The sequence below is a fragment of the Hesperophylax consimilis genome, chromosome 18, assembly GCF_061612785.1.
Source record: "Hesperophylax consimilis isolate HC1 chromosome 18, BYU_Hcon_1.0, whole genome shotgun sequence".
Taxonomy (NCBI): domain Eukaryota; kingdom Metazoa; phylum Arthropoda; class Insecta; order Trichoptera; family Limnephilidae; genus Hesperophylax; species Hesperophylax consimilis.
In genome coordinates this window covers 34,138,236-34,156,851 of record NC_142853.1, presented here as the reverse complement: position 1 = coordinate 34,156,851, position 18,616 = coordinate 34,138,236, and the positions used below count along the sequence as shown (strand labels likewise).

Here is an 18,616-nt window from a genome sequence, read left to right as displayed (position 1 = left end):
ACAGTGCCCTTTTTTTTTTTTTTTTTTTTTTTTTTATTCTACCCACTTGCCATAATATCATATCTTACCATAGCATCGATAGTTATATTTTTATACAAATCAGAGGATGAATAGACGCTTTAGGCGGATTCTAAGAGTTTTAATAAAAGATAATTCGTGTAAATAAGGATAATAAACCTGAAATCCTATTAGTAAGATAGATTCCTGCATTACTCTAATCAATTAACTACAAGGCAGCAAGGTTAATAATTATTATCTGATTCCACAGAATCAAAACAAGGGACCCATGGGAGTACAGCCAGTTCAGTGTAGCACAAAGACCAGCTTTAAATTAGTTCTAGAGCTGTTCGGTCATCTGTACCGTCTTGAAATGCATATTGAAATATTCCCAGTGGGTTATTACTTATGGGTAGTACAACTTTAACATAGAATATAATTGACCGGTCGATGGCCGAGTTGACATCGCGCTTGGGTCCCACCCAGGCGTAGCGTGTTCAATTCCTCGGCTGGCTAAGTCCTCCATCACAACACAAGCAACATTTTCCGCTTTCTGTGGTGGTAGTAGGAGATTTTCAAATATTGTCAGGTTATTCGTAACCCGAGAATGTTTGTCTTTCTTTTAAAAAAAAAAATTTTTTTAAACACGAGAAAAAAATAGATAAATAAAAACACAAGAAACAAAATTAAGAAATACAGTGATCAGGTTTGAAATTTTTTTTAATACGGTCCTAAAAACTCACCATTAATAATGTCGATATCAGTAAGTATTGGTTTTCCACAGTGTGAAACCACTGTGTCGGGGAACTTAATTTTTAAAGAAAACATATTTCCATTGTAATTTGTTGTCTTTGATCTTCTAAGCTCCTCCCCTTTCCACCTCTCTTCCCCTCCCCCGCCATTTCTTTCATTTCTACCCACGACTGTTTTTCTATACTTGATAATATAGTTTTAGTACATTTAATGTCCTGATGAAGAGAACATCGTTCTCGGAACATCTTGATTTTTTTTAAATAAAGATTATCGTGGTAAAAACGCGTTATAAAAAGTGTTTTTAATTATTTCATTAAAATATAAATGGCTCCCTGAACTTTAAATCTCATCTAAAATATTGGCTTTGTAAGCATGAATAAGCTTAATCGTCTCGGGTTGCAATTTGCAATCAAAAAGAAATATCTCCCCGAACTGTTAAGAACAAAGCACCATCCATTGACTTAATGTATTTATATAAATACATTTAATAAAACCAATGACACGTATTTTGTTCTGATGAAAAGAACGCGTTTACGTTGTTTTATGAACGTTGTGACAGTTTGGGGGATTTGGGAGAGGAAAGGGGATGTTGTAATACTGTGAAAAGGTTCCCGGGAAAGCTTTTTCATCAACTCAAATCAAACGGAAGCTTGCGATAAGCTTTTGATTATGGAAATGTAGAGGTTAACCCACTTTACAGGAATAACAAAAATGTTGTAATGCATTCTAAATGCCGCTCTCTCAATCGTTTTAGTAGAGTTTGCAGTATTCAACTGAACATCCGTATGAAAGCTCAAAGCGGTAGATGACTGATAGGAAAAAATGTCAGTTCGCTTAGGAAGTGCTTTTTTAAAGTGGATTTGCCGCATCGCTTTGAATCGTCGTAACTTTTCTTGGAATTTACCTACTAAGCAATAGCACCTACTATTAAATTTTAGTTGAAGTTTTACTGAATAATTATAAGCAATAATTAGTCGCCTGAAATATCAATACAAATTGAAAATATCTCCCTATGAATATATGCCGCTAACGGGAATTGAACCCGTGCCTTCTGATGTCCGGTCAGATGCCCTGAAACCAAATGATTCAATATGTACTAATTATAGCTTATAATTATTTATTTTCCTCTATGCTATGCATAAAACCTTGTCTTATAAACATTAGTTTATCATTAAAAAAAATAATGAAGTTTTACTGCTTGCTTGATGTTCATTTTTGAAGAAAATCACATTCGAATGCCTGCTGCAGATAAATTAGCAAGATCGATCACTAAATAGCGCTTTGGAAGGTTCTGATGAAAATGAATTCCCACGAAAGTACACAACGAGTTTGAAAAAAATGCCCTACAGTGGATATGTACCGCACACGCTCAGGACGGCAAATACAGAAATCTCATAACGTATTGTCATTAACAAGTACAGCGTTGGGCTCAGTTCAACAGTCAGTTTAGTACAGCCAATTTAGCTCCTTTAAAACTAGATTTGGCTCTCAATCGTGGTCATCAGCTACACACAAAGTGATTGGACTTCAATGGCGCGTTACGTCCTTTTTTACTGTAGATAAGTATGAGGTGCCGCTAAGTATTAGGTGCCGCGGCGACTCGCCCTCCCCTTTGGTCCACAAAATCAGGTAGGTCATTTCTTTACACAAATCCCACAAAACAATGCCCTTTATTCAGGATTTTACATAAATGCGAGTGGGTCGAATTCTAGAACCTTTTGCTTTGTAGACGGATTAGATTATGAAAATAGTGGCGTAACATCTGCCTTGGCAGCTTAAGGGCTAATGGTAGATAGAAGCAAGCTGCGACTTTTTTCGACAGATTGGCTATTATATCCTGATTTATTTTTGGCTTATAATGCTTTTCGCGCTTTTTCCTTATTTTAAGGACAGCGTCCTTCATCAGGACAGATGTTGGCTAAATACCGTTTTTGGCTACATACATTTTTTTCTATATAAGTAATAAGTATTGTTTCTTGTGCGTTTTATAATCGCTCCTGATACGCTGAGCCAGCTATTCGACACCTTTTCTATTAGTGAAATAATTAATCTGAGATTTTAGTCAACATTTTTCCGTTAAAAGTGGAAATTTGCATACCGCTAATTGCGAATGTTTTAGATCAAGTTTGTATTTTCAATCACCATTCTCATCTTTATGGATGCTTCCATTAGAAAAAATGAAACCCTAGAAATGGATTAATTGTTTGAGTATTATAAACAGAAATAAATAAACACTTTTTATCCAGCTGTTTTGTAAAATGTAAAAAGAGGCCTATGGATTTTTTTTGTTTAATTATAATATTGTTAAACTATGTAATAACATAATACAAAATCATCACAAAATAGTGACATACATATATTTTATAAGTACTTCTCTGAAGAGAAGTAGTTCTTAATTTTGGTGTAGGAGTTAAACATAATATTATAGAGCGTTCAGTAATAAGTATAGATGTAGTACCATTAAAAAACACGGTTTAAAAATAATTAATTTTTTGTAGTTGATGATGTTACGAGTGTTTAGTTTTCCTTGAATAATACATCTCCTTGAATTTAATTTTTGTTTTCGGTAATGAATGAATGCGAATCTTGGAAGCGGACATTAACTCGAGCTGAAACAACATTACAGCAGTCAAATAAGATACAATGGTTCAGTTGTTCACTATTAATAGTAAATTGTTTTCCTATTTTTTATTCGAAAGGTCAATCAAGATATTTACGATGTTTGTCACGTTTTTACGTAGGAAACTAAATAATTAGGTCGAAGTTAGCCCTTAAGTGCACAAGGTAGCAAAGAGTCGGCATTTTTTTTAAACCAACATATTTTCGCATATAAATAAGTTTTTGGTCTAATGCACAAAGGCACCTGTAGGAGGATATATCTGGTTCCAAAAAAATCCGTTCAGCCACTCGGTGGTCACTTTCAACAGTTGTGTTTACACTATTATTTTTTTTAATGATAAACTTATGTTTATAAGACAATGTTTTATGAATAGCATAAAGAATTACAAATAATTAAAAGCAATAATTAGTCGCCCGAAATATTAATATAAATTGAAAATATCTCCCGAGTAAAAATAAACGGGAAGATACTCAGGAGATATTTCAATTTATATTAATATTTCGGGCGAATAATTATCGCTTATAATTATTATGTGTCTACATTAGTCTATACTTTCGGCGAAGTGACGGTGTAGAATTTTGTTCGACATTTAAACATTGTTTTGAATGGGAAATAAAATTGTGACTGAACTGAAAAAAATACAAGTATGTTAGGGTGTCCCAGGACATAAGGAAGAATTTTTTTTCATGAATTTAAATACGTAAACCCTCTTATTTTATTCCATTTGATCCCAATAACTCATATAATAAATATTATTTTGATTAAACACCGGCAACTCGTGCCGACTTGATGCCAAACATATGGTACAAAAATTTGTACAGAGGGATTTTAAACTTTCATTTTTGTCGGAAAAATGAAATTTAAAAATGCAAAAATGTTCAATTATGTAGTATTTTATATTTTAAAATGGTTTATTGATTAAATTTTCTCTTCAAAGTTTGTTTTTTGAAGTCAGGATAAATCTCCCGGTGTTCCTGAACGCATCGTAACAAAAATTGTTTTTGTTCCTCTTCGACCGTGATTAAGCCATGAAAATCTTGCACTGACTTAACAGCTCTTTCAACTGTATCATTCACTACCCTCAGCGACAACACCTTCTTTCTGGATTCTTGATACGAAGCATTATTTGACCACATCGTAGAGCATACGTTAAGAAAACTGGCATCTATTTTCAGACGGTCAAACAAAGACTTGCTTTTGACTGAAATTAAGTCGTAAATATTTTTTTCTGAAACAAAATTGAATAAATTATGATATGAGCAAAAACTTCAATAAAAAACATAAACGTAACTGCTTATTAAACTTACCATACAATTTACCATCAATATCTTCCTTAATACCATAAATGCTTACTGAAGTTCTGTAAAGCTGCCATTGAGTTTTTTTCATAAATTTTTTGGTAAGCCTCCATCGATTTAAAAAATTACAAGTTCTGGTAAGGTGCTTTAACTGCTATAATACATTGTAGCCATGGCATACATTGATGTTACTATCAACAGGCAAACGTCTAAAAGTGCCGCCTTATCCATACCAGTAATTTTAAATTGCGCACAAAATAATGATATTTTCAACGAATAAAGCGCTCTTGCCATCCATCGAGCACATGGAGGCCGAAAGGCGTGCTTTCTCCTCTTTATCTGTCAGTTTTTTGTCAACCCCCCCCCCCCTAATTAGCCAGGTAAGTAGGTAAAAATGTGGTTGGTATACTCGCCTTTTTCCAATAGATAACACACTCGCGAATAGTGAGATTAGCACTTTGATTGACAGTTAAATTCACTTCCCGGATATTGTAGAACAAAACTTCAAAAACTTGTCCATTAGATGGCAGTTTAGAACCCGATATTTGGTCTTTTACGACTTTTATTAAAAATTTACTCTTTTTAGAAGTATTAACGACATCTCGCCTGAATGAGTTATATTCGTTTACTATCAAAAAAGTAAGTTACTACAAGCTCATCAATACGTTTGCTTGTGGGCGTCTGTACAGGTACAAAAACTTTCGATGCAAGTCGGCACGGGTTGCAGTAGTCCTAAGTAAACGAAATTATATTTATAAGTGTTTTGTCACTATTGAAACAAAATTAGAGGGTATGTGTTGAAAAATAACCACTTTAATTTTTTTGGGACACCCTAATGTATGTACATAGTAATTGAACCATGAAAATTTATCAATAAAGTAGAAATAAAATCCATTTTCTAATTTTTTTATTTCCTCGAGAATATACAATGCCGTCTATTGGCTTTTTTATGTTCACACCCAAAATCACCCCGTAAAACGTTGTCTATTCCATTCCTGTTTTTATTCCATGTATATTTTTTTCATATAAAAAGGAAATGTGTGCATTTAAGGGTTTCATAAACAAATATTTTGTGTGTCGATCCAAAACTCGTATTACGTAATTTTTAATTTCTAATCAATTGCAAGAACGGGCCTAGTACAAAATACTAATCGATTTATAAACGAAGAAGTGGCCATGTAAAATTTTACGATTTTTTGATTTTTTGACACAGTTGCTGGTTCGTTTTCCACTGGAAAATTGACCAATAATATTTGGATGATTTGTATAGCACCGTTTTTATGAAAAATCACCTCGAGTCGACTTTAATTCCAAAATTATCCACAAAACTGATAATTACTTATTGGCCGATTCAATCTGTGAAGTTCTGTTACACGAAAAAGTGACCAAGTACTTGGACACGTTTCCTTTCAGATTTGTTTTTCTATGCAATAGTACGAGTGACTTAGTTTTATTTGATAGTTGTGCTGTAAGCGTGCTGCTAATTTTGATAACAAAAAACTTTTTAAATCGCGATGCGATTACACACGGGTTATTATTGTACAATTAAAGGATCTTTCCTGTTGCCAGAGTATTTCTAGCAACCCATGAAAAGAAAAAGATTCAAGCAGCGACCTCAAGAATTTCAGGCGTGTAATGAATCTATTCCCATTTTTAGTACAGTAACCCCCAACATAAATGTAGGGTAAATGGTCGTTTTTCAGTTGTGTAAAAAATATATATTTTTAAATTATGAAGAATAGAAATCCCGAGCCAAGTTCTTTCTCGGGTAGGAATAATGACGATATTTTTTTTTAAACAAAAACAACGTTGAAACTATTTTGTAATTTTTAAGTATATTTTATTTGTGTTTGCTTTTTGCTTAACGTAGTTCAAAATAATAAATAAAATTTTAGTTTTATGGAACTAAGTTAAACTCTTTCAACTTTCGTAACAACGAAAGCAGGCCTACTCGGTAATATTTAATTCAAAAAGAAAAATTTGAATTACTTTAAATCTTCAATATTAGCACAAAACATTGCTTTTGCCTTGTCAACATTAACAAAAAATATTACTATGGCCTTGTCAATATTAACACAAAATATTGCTATTGCCTAGTCAATATTAACACAAAACCTTGCTATTGCCTTATCAATATTAACATAAAACATTGCTACTACCTTTTTAATTTTAACACAAAACCATGCCATTGCCTTGTCAATATTAACACAAAACATTGCTATTACCTTATCAATATTAACACAAAACTTGCAATTGCCTTGCACTACATGTATATGAAGCAAAATACACTTATAAAAATCTTTCAAGCCTTTTGAAATTATGGGTTTGTATTTATGCAAAAACTTCAGTCTTAATTTTTCAACGAATGGGGATTTTGACTTGGCCACTTTTCCATGTGTTCTCGATTTGACAATGCCATGACCTAAAACTCTTTACTCTCCCATCATTATGAAGATTTTATCAGACGAGTGATAAAAATCTTACTGTTTATTCGAGTCTGTCTTTGGGTATTGTGTTCTCGTTTGTCAGTAATAACAATATAAGTACTTGAAGTAAGATTATCTATTATAACTTGAATTTTGTCTAGTTTTGGAAACATTAAGTTGGCTTTATCATTTATAGTCTGTAATAATGTTTTCTCGCAATAATCAGATCAATACTGTTTTTTTCGCCTAAAAAATATATTAATATTATATCAAAGGTTTCGTCGCCGTTTTTGAGCTAATTTTGACTTTTGAGCACCTGAGCCAATTTCTTCTCTCCGCCAAATTCCTACATATTATATACTAATTAAGTTTTACCAACAGTGAATAAGCTACATTTGACAACCTGAGTTCCAGATCAACTAATGCAATGAATTAGTTTCCAGTTTTGACCAGTAAGGGTTTGTATCCAATCTCGTTGGGAGCTCAATCGGAGATTAAAAAGGGAATTCTCATCACTTCACTCATCTGTTATTCTATAATTAATTTTAATTTATAAATCCTATGTTGGTTTTTTCCATAATTGTATATATTTTTGCCTGCACCGGATATTAGCGACCTGGCAACAATATGCATTTTTTCGACAGAATATAAAAAGTTTTATAGTATTTAAGTAGTCCAATATTAAGTTTGTTCCCAATAAAGCATTAAAAATGTCCGAGTTCTCCTTATCATCACATGTCAGTTGATGCTTTGTTTCTCCATGTACATTATTATAATCCATTAGTCTACATAATTATCGTTCGGTTTTCCCATGTCCTTTATACTTGTGTAAATGTATTGTATGATTTCTCTATGTTTATTATATTTATATCATGTTGTCTCCCTCAAAATTTTTTTTTTATAAATAAGCTCACACTTTGTACTTCTTGTCTACTAATAATTTGTACCCTGAAGATGCTTGAGTAAAGCGAAACCGGTCGGTTCAAAAAAATTATTAAAAACTCGTGGTTTTAAAACACTGGGCAAAGTCCTAGAGCAAGTCATCGTGAATAGGTACCTACCTCACCACGAGCAAAATAAGACCCTTCCTGACGAACAATTCGGTTTTCGGAAAAAAACACTCTACGATCCACCAAACACGAGTCACAGAATACATTATCAGGTTATTTGTTAAAAAACGTTACACCGTAATGGCGATATTGGAACTCGAAAAACCTTTTAATAAACGGTATGGATGGAAGGACTCATCTACAAAATGTTAAAAACCAACACGCCAATTTGCATCATCAGAATTGCGCAATCGTACTTAGAAATACGAATCTTCACAGTCAAAGTAGGACAACATCTACAAGGAAAAAACTACCTAAAGGAGTCCCGCAGGGAAGTTTACTCGGACCACACTTTTTCAACCTGGATATCCACGACATAACTCCACTAAATGAGAAATGAAACAAGGCAATATATGTGGACGACGCAGCAGTATATGCTAGCTAAAGAGCGCCCGACCAACAAGGCCTCGAAAACAATTAGATTGGAAAGTTAAGTATCTGGGACTCACGACTAAATTGGAAAACTCACATCGATATAGCGAAAGCAAAGACTCCGAAAGCAATAGGATCGATAAGTCCAATATTCAATAGAAAGAGCTCGCTAGCAAAGATAAAGAAAATACATCTGTATCTCAGCCTAATTCGCCCGGCGATAACGTACGCTTCACGGGTATGGAGTAACACACCTCACACGATATATAACAAACATCAAGTAACACAAAACAAACGATACACAAACCTCAAAAAGCTACACCAACGAGAAGATATACCCACACTACAGGAGCACGCATACCAACTCACATCACGATTTTACAACACTAATCCGGATAATCCGTTAATTAAAGCGCTGGGTAATTACAACTCGCTAACGGATCTCGCTTTCAACTATAAACATAGGATGCCCAAACACCTCATCATGAAGTTACATGAGAATGATGACAGCGACAGCGAAGAAGAAGAAGAAGATTATTAACAATGTATCCTTTTAATGTTATACACTGTTTTTGTCCCGAATGCTTCTCTCCCTGCAGGTAGACACACAGATATGTAGGTCCAGCAGGACCACCGAAGCGAAAAGAGCTCAAAGATGAACAAAATGAAATATTTACATTCAGTAAATCTTAATGGCAAAATAGAGTAAACAGTTCAGAACTTATTGTTTTTCTTTTCCCTGTCATTTGTATGAGTTTTTTTATCTAGTTAAGAATTTTTCCTCACAAAACACATTACTGAACGTAAAATCAGTCAATTAAATACAACCATCAGATGGTAATAGTAATAAGACCAAATGATCCGCAGTACTAGTTAGTTAGAAACATGAAAGGGTATTGTAAGAATCTGCTTAGGTTGGCCAGTGGCGGGAAGTGAAGTTTTGCCAGTGGCGTGGAGTTGGCATATTTTATAAAAGTTATGAAATTTATAAAAGAAATGAAACATGTCTAACAACGTCCGTTACAATAATAACGATATTTGTATATGAAAATAATAAAAATCACCTGAAGGACACTGTACAAATATATTTCCACAACAATCTTTCCTATTACTAACCATAGTTTTGCAAAAGTATTATTATGGTTAACAAATTGCTTGCACCGGTTCGTCGATCACTAATACAAAACTATATGTAGAGTGCATTTGATCAACGAACGTGATGCTGCTAATGGAATATAATGCATATATTACAATTTATTTACATGTCTGTCTTCGCCTTTATATATTTATTTATTCTGCTGCTGGAATCGACCCACATAGTCACGCACATCATTACACTATGCCATGCTCGTATTATCTAGCCATGACTCGATACATCAGTTGATTTTAGTCTCTTCTTGGTTGGAATTTCGAGCTTAGCGCGGCTTGGAACATAATTCATATATCGGTCACCAATATTACGAGTATCGTCTACGATTTTAATAGAGGAGCGTAATTTTTTTTCTTTGTCAAACTTAACTACTGTCCACAGCAGTGGTATTTCTAAACTGCATTCTGTTACCGCGAGATCGCTTTTTTAAAAATATCAACGACAGCAGTTTAGTTTTAGGCGGGTATAATTTACGAGCTGTTTTTTATAAACTTCCCCAATTCAATCCGCATAGTTCTAATGCTCTATTCTTATATGCATCGATACTAATTTTAAACACGTAGTATTTGTTTTGCTGGAATCAGCGCGCTCATCACGAAGTATCTGCTTCACTGAACAACATTGTTTATCGTCAACCTTTGAAACGATCCCATTTGAAGGAAAATTTAAAGGTGTTCAAATCTCTCATAAATCTGAGATAAAGTTTCTCACTGTAGAGAGCTTTGCACTCTGAAGACTTATATATCATGCCATTCGGATTTTCTACGTGCAGTTTGAGTGCACGTAATGCGAAGTTGGTCATCATGGGGTTAGCCGGGGCTTAAACCGCATCCACCGAGTTTTAGAGCTGCTGTGGAAGAAACCAGATCCTGTCTGGCTTTGAAATATCAGATTAAGGCTTTGCAGCTTTTGCAGACAACTGGATTTGGTTGCAAAGGATAATGAGTGCGGGTTGTGGCCCCTCAAAGGGAATAATGACTTATCTAGTTCTCTGGAGGCTATTTGCATTCTAACCACAGTAATGTTAATACGTCAGGAAACACAAACAATTTTCTTAAAAATTTTGAAACAATAAATGTGATGATAACTGCACTAGCGCAGACCTCACTATCAATTTTGAAAAAGACACCCAAATTCAAAACAAATCCGACTTCATTGAACAAGATTTTACAATCCATGACAAATAACCATAGTTTTTTTGATGATTCAGTTGCGCAGTGTGGATTCGATAAGAGATCTCTATTTCTCTATATAATATCTTAAAAGCAAACGAGACATCAAAGTAGAAACGCAGTAATATTCCGTATATGTTTATGTTTGGAGGCATAATTTATTATTATAGGTACAGAAATGAGCAAATAAAAAAAAAACTCAAATGAATATATACTATTACAAACCAATTTTTAAAATTTAATTCGTTAGTAAACCATAACATCTTGATGAATTAATTAGATAAATTATGTAATGTTATTAATATGGATAAATCGAAAACACGCGATCTCATGAAACTGGTAACACATATTTTTATGGAGATTGGAATGGCTTTAATGTAAAATGTACTTGAATATGAAAAAATATCGAAAATACGCAATTATTTTTATTTTTTTTATTTTTCGGAATAACTTTATTGAGTAAAACCTCAAATTGTAATATTTAAATATTGAAGACAATATTAGTGATTTCTAAACGAAAATCTGAAACAGAAAAATCAGGAAAGGAAACGGTCACATCTGGGACTCGAACCCAGAACCCTTGTCTTTCCGGGACAGTGCTCTACCGACTGAGCTAACGGGACCCTATTCCCCTCGGCCACTTTTAACTGTATCATACTTCGAATAAGAACTACTAACATTGTCTTCATTTTTTCACCGCACATTTTTATTGGCAACTATCTTTATGTATGATCGCAAGATTCAACCCGAACTAAATGCAATCCAGACAGCGTCTTTTTTTTTAGATAAACCTATCTTATTTTTTATTTTTAATGTGCGACATCTGTTGACTTTTCTGCAAGTCTAGAATGAATATTTATTTTTCGGAATAACTTTATTGAGTAAAACCTCAAATTGTAATATTTAAATATTGAAGACAATATTAGTGATTTCTAAACGAAAATCTGAAACAGAAAAATCAGGAAAGCAAACGGTCACATCTGGGACTCGAACCCAGGACCCTTGTCTTTCCGGGACAGTGCTCTACCGACTGAGCTAATGGGACCCTATTCCCCTCGGTCACTTTTAACTGTATCATACTTCGAATAAGAACTACTAACAGTCCCAGATGTGACCGTTTCCTTTCCTGATTTTTCTGTTTCAGATTTTCGTTTAGAAATCACTAATATTGTCTTCAATATTTAAATATTACAATTTGAGGTTTTACTCAATAAAGTTATTCCGAAAAATAAATATTCATTCTAGACTTGCAGAAAAGTCAACAGATGTCGCACATTAAAAATAAAAAATAAGATAGGTTTATCTAAAAAAAAAAGACGCTGTCTGGATTGCATTTAGTTCGGGTTGAATCTTGCGATCATACATAAAGATAGTTGCCAATAAAAATGTGCGGTGAAAAAATGAAGACAATGTTAGTAGTTCTTATTCGAAGTATGATACAGTTAAAAGTGACCGAGGGGAATAGGGTCCCATTAGCTCAGTCGGTAGAGCACTGTCCCGGAAAGACAAGGGTCCTGGGTTCGAGTCCCAGATGTGACCGTTTCCTTTCCTGATTTTTCTGTTTCAGATTTTCGTTTAGAAATCACTAATATTGTCTTCAATATTTAAATATATATTTTTTTTTCATTTTATTGATTCTGATTTTCCATGAGGTGGTGAATCATTTTAATTTACTGACTGTAAAGTTAATATTGTTAATACAAATAGAACGGCGTCATATGCGCCTCACAATTTTTACCTCATATGAGTGTTTTTAAATTTTACCTGGCTCTAAGTCTATAAAGACTCTATAGTCAATAAGGCTTGTATTTACTTTAATTGTTTCCTAAAAAACAAGCATCAGCAACAGTAGCCAAACGCGGCCACATATTACATACGGTTCCATGATAACTCAACACAGTGACAATTCAACATACTTTTAAAAAGTGATGGTCATTAGAAACGATGAACAAAAAAATTAAACCTAACCTAACCTAACCTACTTAACCCAGTTAATAAAGTTTTTGTTTCATCGCTTTTCATGACTTTACATAACTTTTTAAAGATGTGATGAATTATCATTGTGATGATTTATCCGATCGCCGTGCCAGATATGAACTAAGTCCATCGGGATGTGTTTAGGTAGTCTTTGTATATATATATATATCTAAATGTAAGGTCGCTATTTGAATTATACTGTCCGATTTCTTGAATGATTTGATTTTTACTACGTCCGAGTGATTTTTAAAAACGTTCAGTCAGTCTGTGTGTGTGTACTCGTATAACACTCGTATAACGACCGGTCAGTTGTTGAGTGGGCATAGCGCTTGGGTCTCACCCGAGCGTCGCGTGTTCGATTCCTCGGCTGGCTAAGTCCTCCATCACAACACAAGCAACATTTTCGGCTTTCTGTGGTGGTAGTAGGAGATTTTCAAACATTGTTGGGTTATTCGTAACCTGGGAATGTTTGTCTTTCTTTTAAAAAAAAAAAAAAAAAAACATCGGTATCTGTTTTCGGTAGGGTAGTTTTTCCACGAAAGGGATTCCAATCTCCACACATATTTGTGTGGAGATTGGAATGGCTTTTAAGGATGCCGATTCATACTAAAATTATTAGGGATAGGGAGATGTGACTATATTTTTATTTGTATAAGGTATAAAGTAAAAAGGAGCATTTTGAATAATTTGAAGACCTGAGAGAGACTGAGAAATTTTCCGGATGGCAGAAAGTGGTTTAGTTCGAGCTCTGATTGTAGTTGAGTCATTGAACAATGAGACTCTGGGGATAACCTGATGACAGTTAGAATTTTAAACATTTAAGAACAAATTTGCTAGCAAGTAGTTGCCGCCTTAAATACAGAGAGAGTGATCAGAATCTTAAGGGAATTGAATGGTGAAAATTGCCTACCTCCAGTTAATATTCGCAAAGATTGAAATTGAATTTTATCTAATTTACTGTGCATTTTTTGATGCTGTACTAAAAAGTGGGCAGAAAAAGTCAAGATGACTTTGAGTAAGTGTAGTGTGAAGCAACCCAATGCAAGTAGGGTGAGCACTCCTCTGAACGCCAGTTAATGATGTGATGATATTTAATTTTTTTCGCATTTACTAACTATATTATGAATAAGTTTCCACCATTTAAGTTTCCTATTTAATGTTACTCACAAAAATTTAACTGCCGAGGCATTGGGGATCGAAGAGTTTTTAAATAAAATATGAAAGGGCGGATTTTTATGAAGGTTTGAGAAGGTAACTCACTGTTCTGGACTGAAAGTTCAAGACCATTTAAAGTAAGTCATGTGCAAAGATCATCCATGGCTTCATTAAGATATTTGTCAACGGGTGGGATGTTTTTGGATGATAAAAAGAAAGTCCGGAAAACACTCTTATGCGGGCTGTTGCAAAGTGGCAGGTCGCGCCCCTACACCACAGGTAGAGAATTACCCTCAAGCCACCGTAGTCGTAGTACAACTGCTAAATATGTTATATTTTATTTTATCAATATCATTCAATGTATTTTTTATATGACAGACAGGGTATTGCACTCACCGCTCTGTTAAGCTGAAATAATCTTAATTTTTATTTTTCCGACTTTATGTCCGGGTTAAATCTTCCCCACAGGAAAAACTAAACCCTTCCACACACTTTTCCATAAATGATCATCTAGTCGATCCACAGTATGCAAGTGCATTATATAAGCATAATAAATACAAATATATAAAAAAAAAACAACACGTCAAATCACCAGAGATCAAATGGAAAAATAATTCACCGTCTCCAGTTATTTTCATATCAGAGGGTTTCGGCTCGGTAGAACTTCAAATTGGACCTATAAATCCTACTTATTCCTCAGTATAAATATTTAAAAGATCTTTCGTAATCACACATGGATTTAAAATGAATAAAATAAACAATCAAACATCATTATTATTACTTTTTGTTTTAAATACTTCCGATTTTATGTCCGGGTTAAATCTTCCCCATAGGAAAAACTAAACCCTTCCACACACTTTTCCACAAATGATCATCTAGTCAATCAACATTATGCAAGTGCATTATATAAGCAAAATAAATACAAAACAATACAAGAACAACACATCAACTCACCAGAGATCAAATGGGAAAATAATTTACCGACTCCAGATATTTTCATAACAGAGGGTTCGGCTCGGTAGAACTTCTAACAGGGCCTATAAATCCTACTGATCCCTCAACATAAATATTTAAAAAATCTTTCGTTATCCTACATGTATTCAAAATGACCGACTTTTGCATCTTTATATATAAATTTTTTGATAGATCTAATACGCCTAGATTTTTAATGAGAGAGCTAGGTATAATGCCAGTAGCCTAAATAACGAATGGTAATATTTTTATAGTCTGAGAATGCCAAATTCTTTTTATTTCATTTCCTAAATCTGTGTATTTTCTTATTTTTTCATTAATAGATTTTTTAATATTACAGGAATTTGGAATAGCGACATCAATGATATAAGTTTTTTTTTTTTAAATTTTGTCGTGTTAAACTATATCGGGTCTATTATGACTAATCGTTCGGTCTGCTAGTATAGTTTTATCATAATATATTTTATAAATTTCGTTTTCTAAAAATGAATTTTGTTCGTATTCTTAATATGGTACTATATTATGGCAGTCAATCAAGTTATGTTTAATTACCAAACTTTGGTGAATTATTTTTAAAACTTGATTGTGCCTAAATGTATACTCGGGCAGTGCTAATATAGAACATCCCAATATAATATGTTCTATAGTTTCTGGAAAAGCCAAACATTTTCTACACAAATCGTCAATTTGATTTGTATCTTTGATTATATGCTTCCTATAATTTTTAGTATTAATGACTCTATCCTGAATGGCAAGCATAAATCCTTCTATTTCTGCGCTCAACTCTCTCCAATACTCAACCATTTGTTTGACGAAAATTTGTCAACATACGTTTGGTTGAGATAATTGAAGTGACCAGGAATCTAATAATTCCTGGTTGGGATTTATAAAAATGTTGGCATTCTCATCGTATGAATTTAAAGGTGTAATATTTCTATCTGCCTTGTAAATTATTTTGTGCATTTCTGAGCTATGAGCTTTCCTATGGAAAAAAGTTCTTGGCATTTCTACCTGATTATGTTTCAAAGAAGTTATTTTGACTATACCTCTACCTCCTAAATTTCTAGGTAAATTAACTCGTTCTATAGCTGAATTTGGATGATGGCAATTAAACTTTGATAGCGTAGTTCTAATTAATCTTTCTAAGTTATCTAAATCTGTATTAGACCATTTAATTATACCAAATGAGTACGTTAATAGAGGTATTGCCCAAGTATTTATTGCTTTAACTAAATTTTTAGCAGATAGATTGCATTTAAAAAAATTTCCTGATCCTAGTTTGAAATTTAATTCTAATATCATTTTTAATACTAGTATGGTCTAATCTATTTGATTGTGGGTATCCTAAATACTTATAAACCTCATCCCTTTTCATACTAGTAATTTGGAAATTTCTAAATATACTCTCGTCCCCATCTACAATTTTGCCTTTCTCTATATGGATCGTTCTACATTTATCTAAACCAAAAGTCATTTTGATATTATCTGAAAAGTTTTTAACTACCTCGATCATTTTCTCTAAATTTTGTTCAGAATTCGAAAATAATTTTATATCATCCATAAATAATAAATGCGAAATCGTACTATTCTCCCTTGTATTACCCTTAACTTTTATTCCAAACATGCTTTTAATTAACATTTTAGATAGAGGATTCAATGCTAAGCAAAACCAAAGAACAGTGGTGTCCTAAGGTTTGTCTAGGTCGCGGTGGATTCGTTTTCCCACCTACTGCGTGGCGGGACAAATCGGAAGATACTGGTTGATGGAGACCTTTCGACCTCTCCAGCCGGACTCTCTCTCGGCACTGCAGCACAAATAATGCACCGCAGTCGCAGGGATAGATTTATACTCACATTGACACAAAGATTCCTACCCACTCCTCATACATTTCTCCTTCTTAGATCTTCCTCTCTTTCTTTCCATTTAAAGACCCTCCACACAGCATCCCCCAAAGATAACATATGCACTATTCTGGGACTACGAGTGACAGGCCGTGTGGAGTGTGAGTATCGTGCATTAACTTAATACATTATATTATAAAGTGTTCAGTTAATAATACATTCTATAAATCAAAGCCATTCTTCTCTATCAAAGTTTACGAAGAACTTTCTAACAAAACAATAGTTCTAAAGTATGACTTATTTCTTATTGACTTTTATATGTGTAATATTGAATGAAGTCAAAAACGTTCATTGCTGACATTGATGCTCTATGTACCATAGATTTAGCTAGTTTGTACCATTCTGATGATGCCCGCCTTAAGGTAAAACCAGCCCCTTCATTAGTAAAAAGGTGTTTTAAACCATAAAAAGACAAAAAAAAAATTCCACCAGGATATAAAGGTTCCAACATTAGAAATCACTTAAAAATATTTGATAATACGAAAGAAAAGTCAAATGGAATTTTAACTTTATACTAGAGATATTTCCTACGTCATTTTATTTAACACAGTCGAGTTACAACGATACATCGGCGTTAGCGTACGGTCGGCAACATCAAAACACCAACATTCCTGGGTCAAAACTACCCTAATATGAAATAGTTTGAAGAAATTAGAGTTTCAGTATATATAAGGCAATGACTTACCAAAAAAATGATTTTTAAGATGATTGACAGTTGGGGGGGTATCCTCGGGGTCATCGGCCATCATCTCTAGTTGCTGCTGCAGGCCCTTGAAATACTGCTCCACATTGCTGAGGACACCTGCAAACAATACATTCTTCATAACATCTCTTGATTATTGTATTAGTATTATTCATTAATTTAAAAGTATTATTTATTAATAAAATACACCTGTACTAACATAAGTAAATTTTTCTGTCGAATCGCATAATTTATTTTCCGATTGATTTGAGCCAAATCCTGTCACGCTGACCTAAGTTCTTTGGGCCTGTTTAATTGTTAAAAATAATTGATTTGAGCAAATTCCCGTCTCACTGACCTAAGTTCTTTGGACCTGTTCAATGGTTAAAACTTTTAAAATAGGTAATTTTTATTTTTGGTTATTTTTATACATTTTCCACATACGTAGGTACATCCACACAGCAGAATACTACTACGGAAATTATTGTGTATTTCATATTTGTTGATGCTGTGTGGAGGGAACTTTTGTGGAGAGGAAAAATAATACCCATGTTGTAGGAGAGAGGAAACCAAAAGGTGAACAAATCGTACCACAGATGAGCTGTTGAACTCAGATAATAGTAGTTGTAAGAGAGAGGAAACCCATAGGTCGACAAATCGACCCAAATATGAGCTGTTGGACTCAGATAATAGTAGTTGTAGGAGAGAGGAAACCCATAGGTCGACAAATCCTACCACAGATGAGCTGTTGAACTCAGATAATAGTAGTTGTAGGAGAGAGGAAACCCCAAGGTCGACAAATCCTACCACAGATGAGCTGTTGAACTCAGATAATAGTAGTTGTAAGAGAGAGGAAACCCATAGGTCGACAAATCGACCCACATATGAGCTGTTGGACTCAGATAATAGTAGTTGTAGGAGAGAGGAAACCCCAAGGTGGACAAATCCTACCACAGATGAGCTGTTGAACTCAGATAATAGTAGTTGTAAGAGAGAGGAAACCCATAGGTCGACAAATCGACCCACATATG

General features: G+C 33.8%; 1 protein-coding gene across 1 annotated transcript in view; it reads right to left on the bottom strand.

Moving 5' to 3' along the window:
* The window catches only part of LOC149415703 (uncharacterized), a 39,756-nt gene that overhangs the window by 6,625 nt on the left and 14,515 nt on the right, over nt 1-18,616 (bottom strand). Inside the window, exon 2 of the mRNA XM_089642422.1 lies at nt 17,589-17,705. Within this exon, the coding sequence (XP_089498548.1) occupies nt 17,589-17,705 (117 nt within the window). The remainder of the gene's footprint in view (nt 1-17,588; nt 17,706-18,616) is intronic.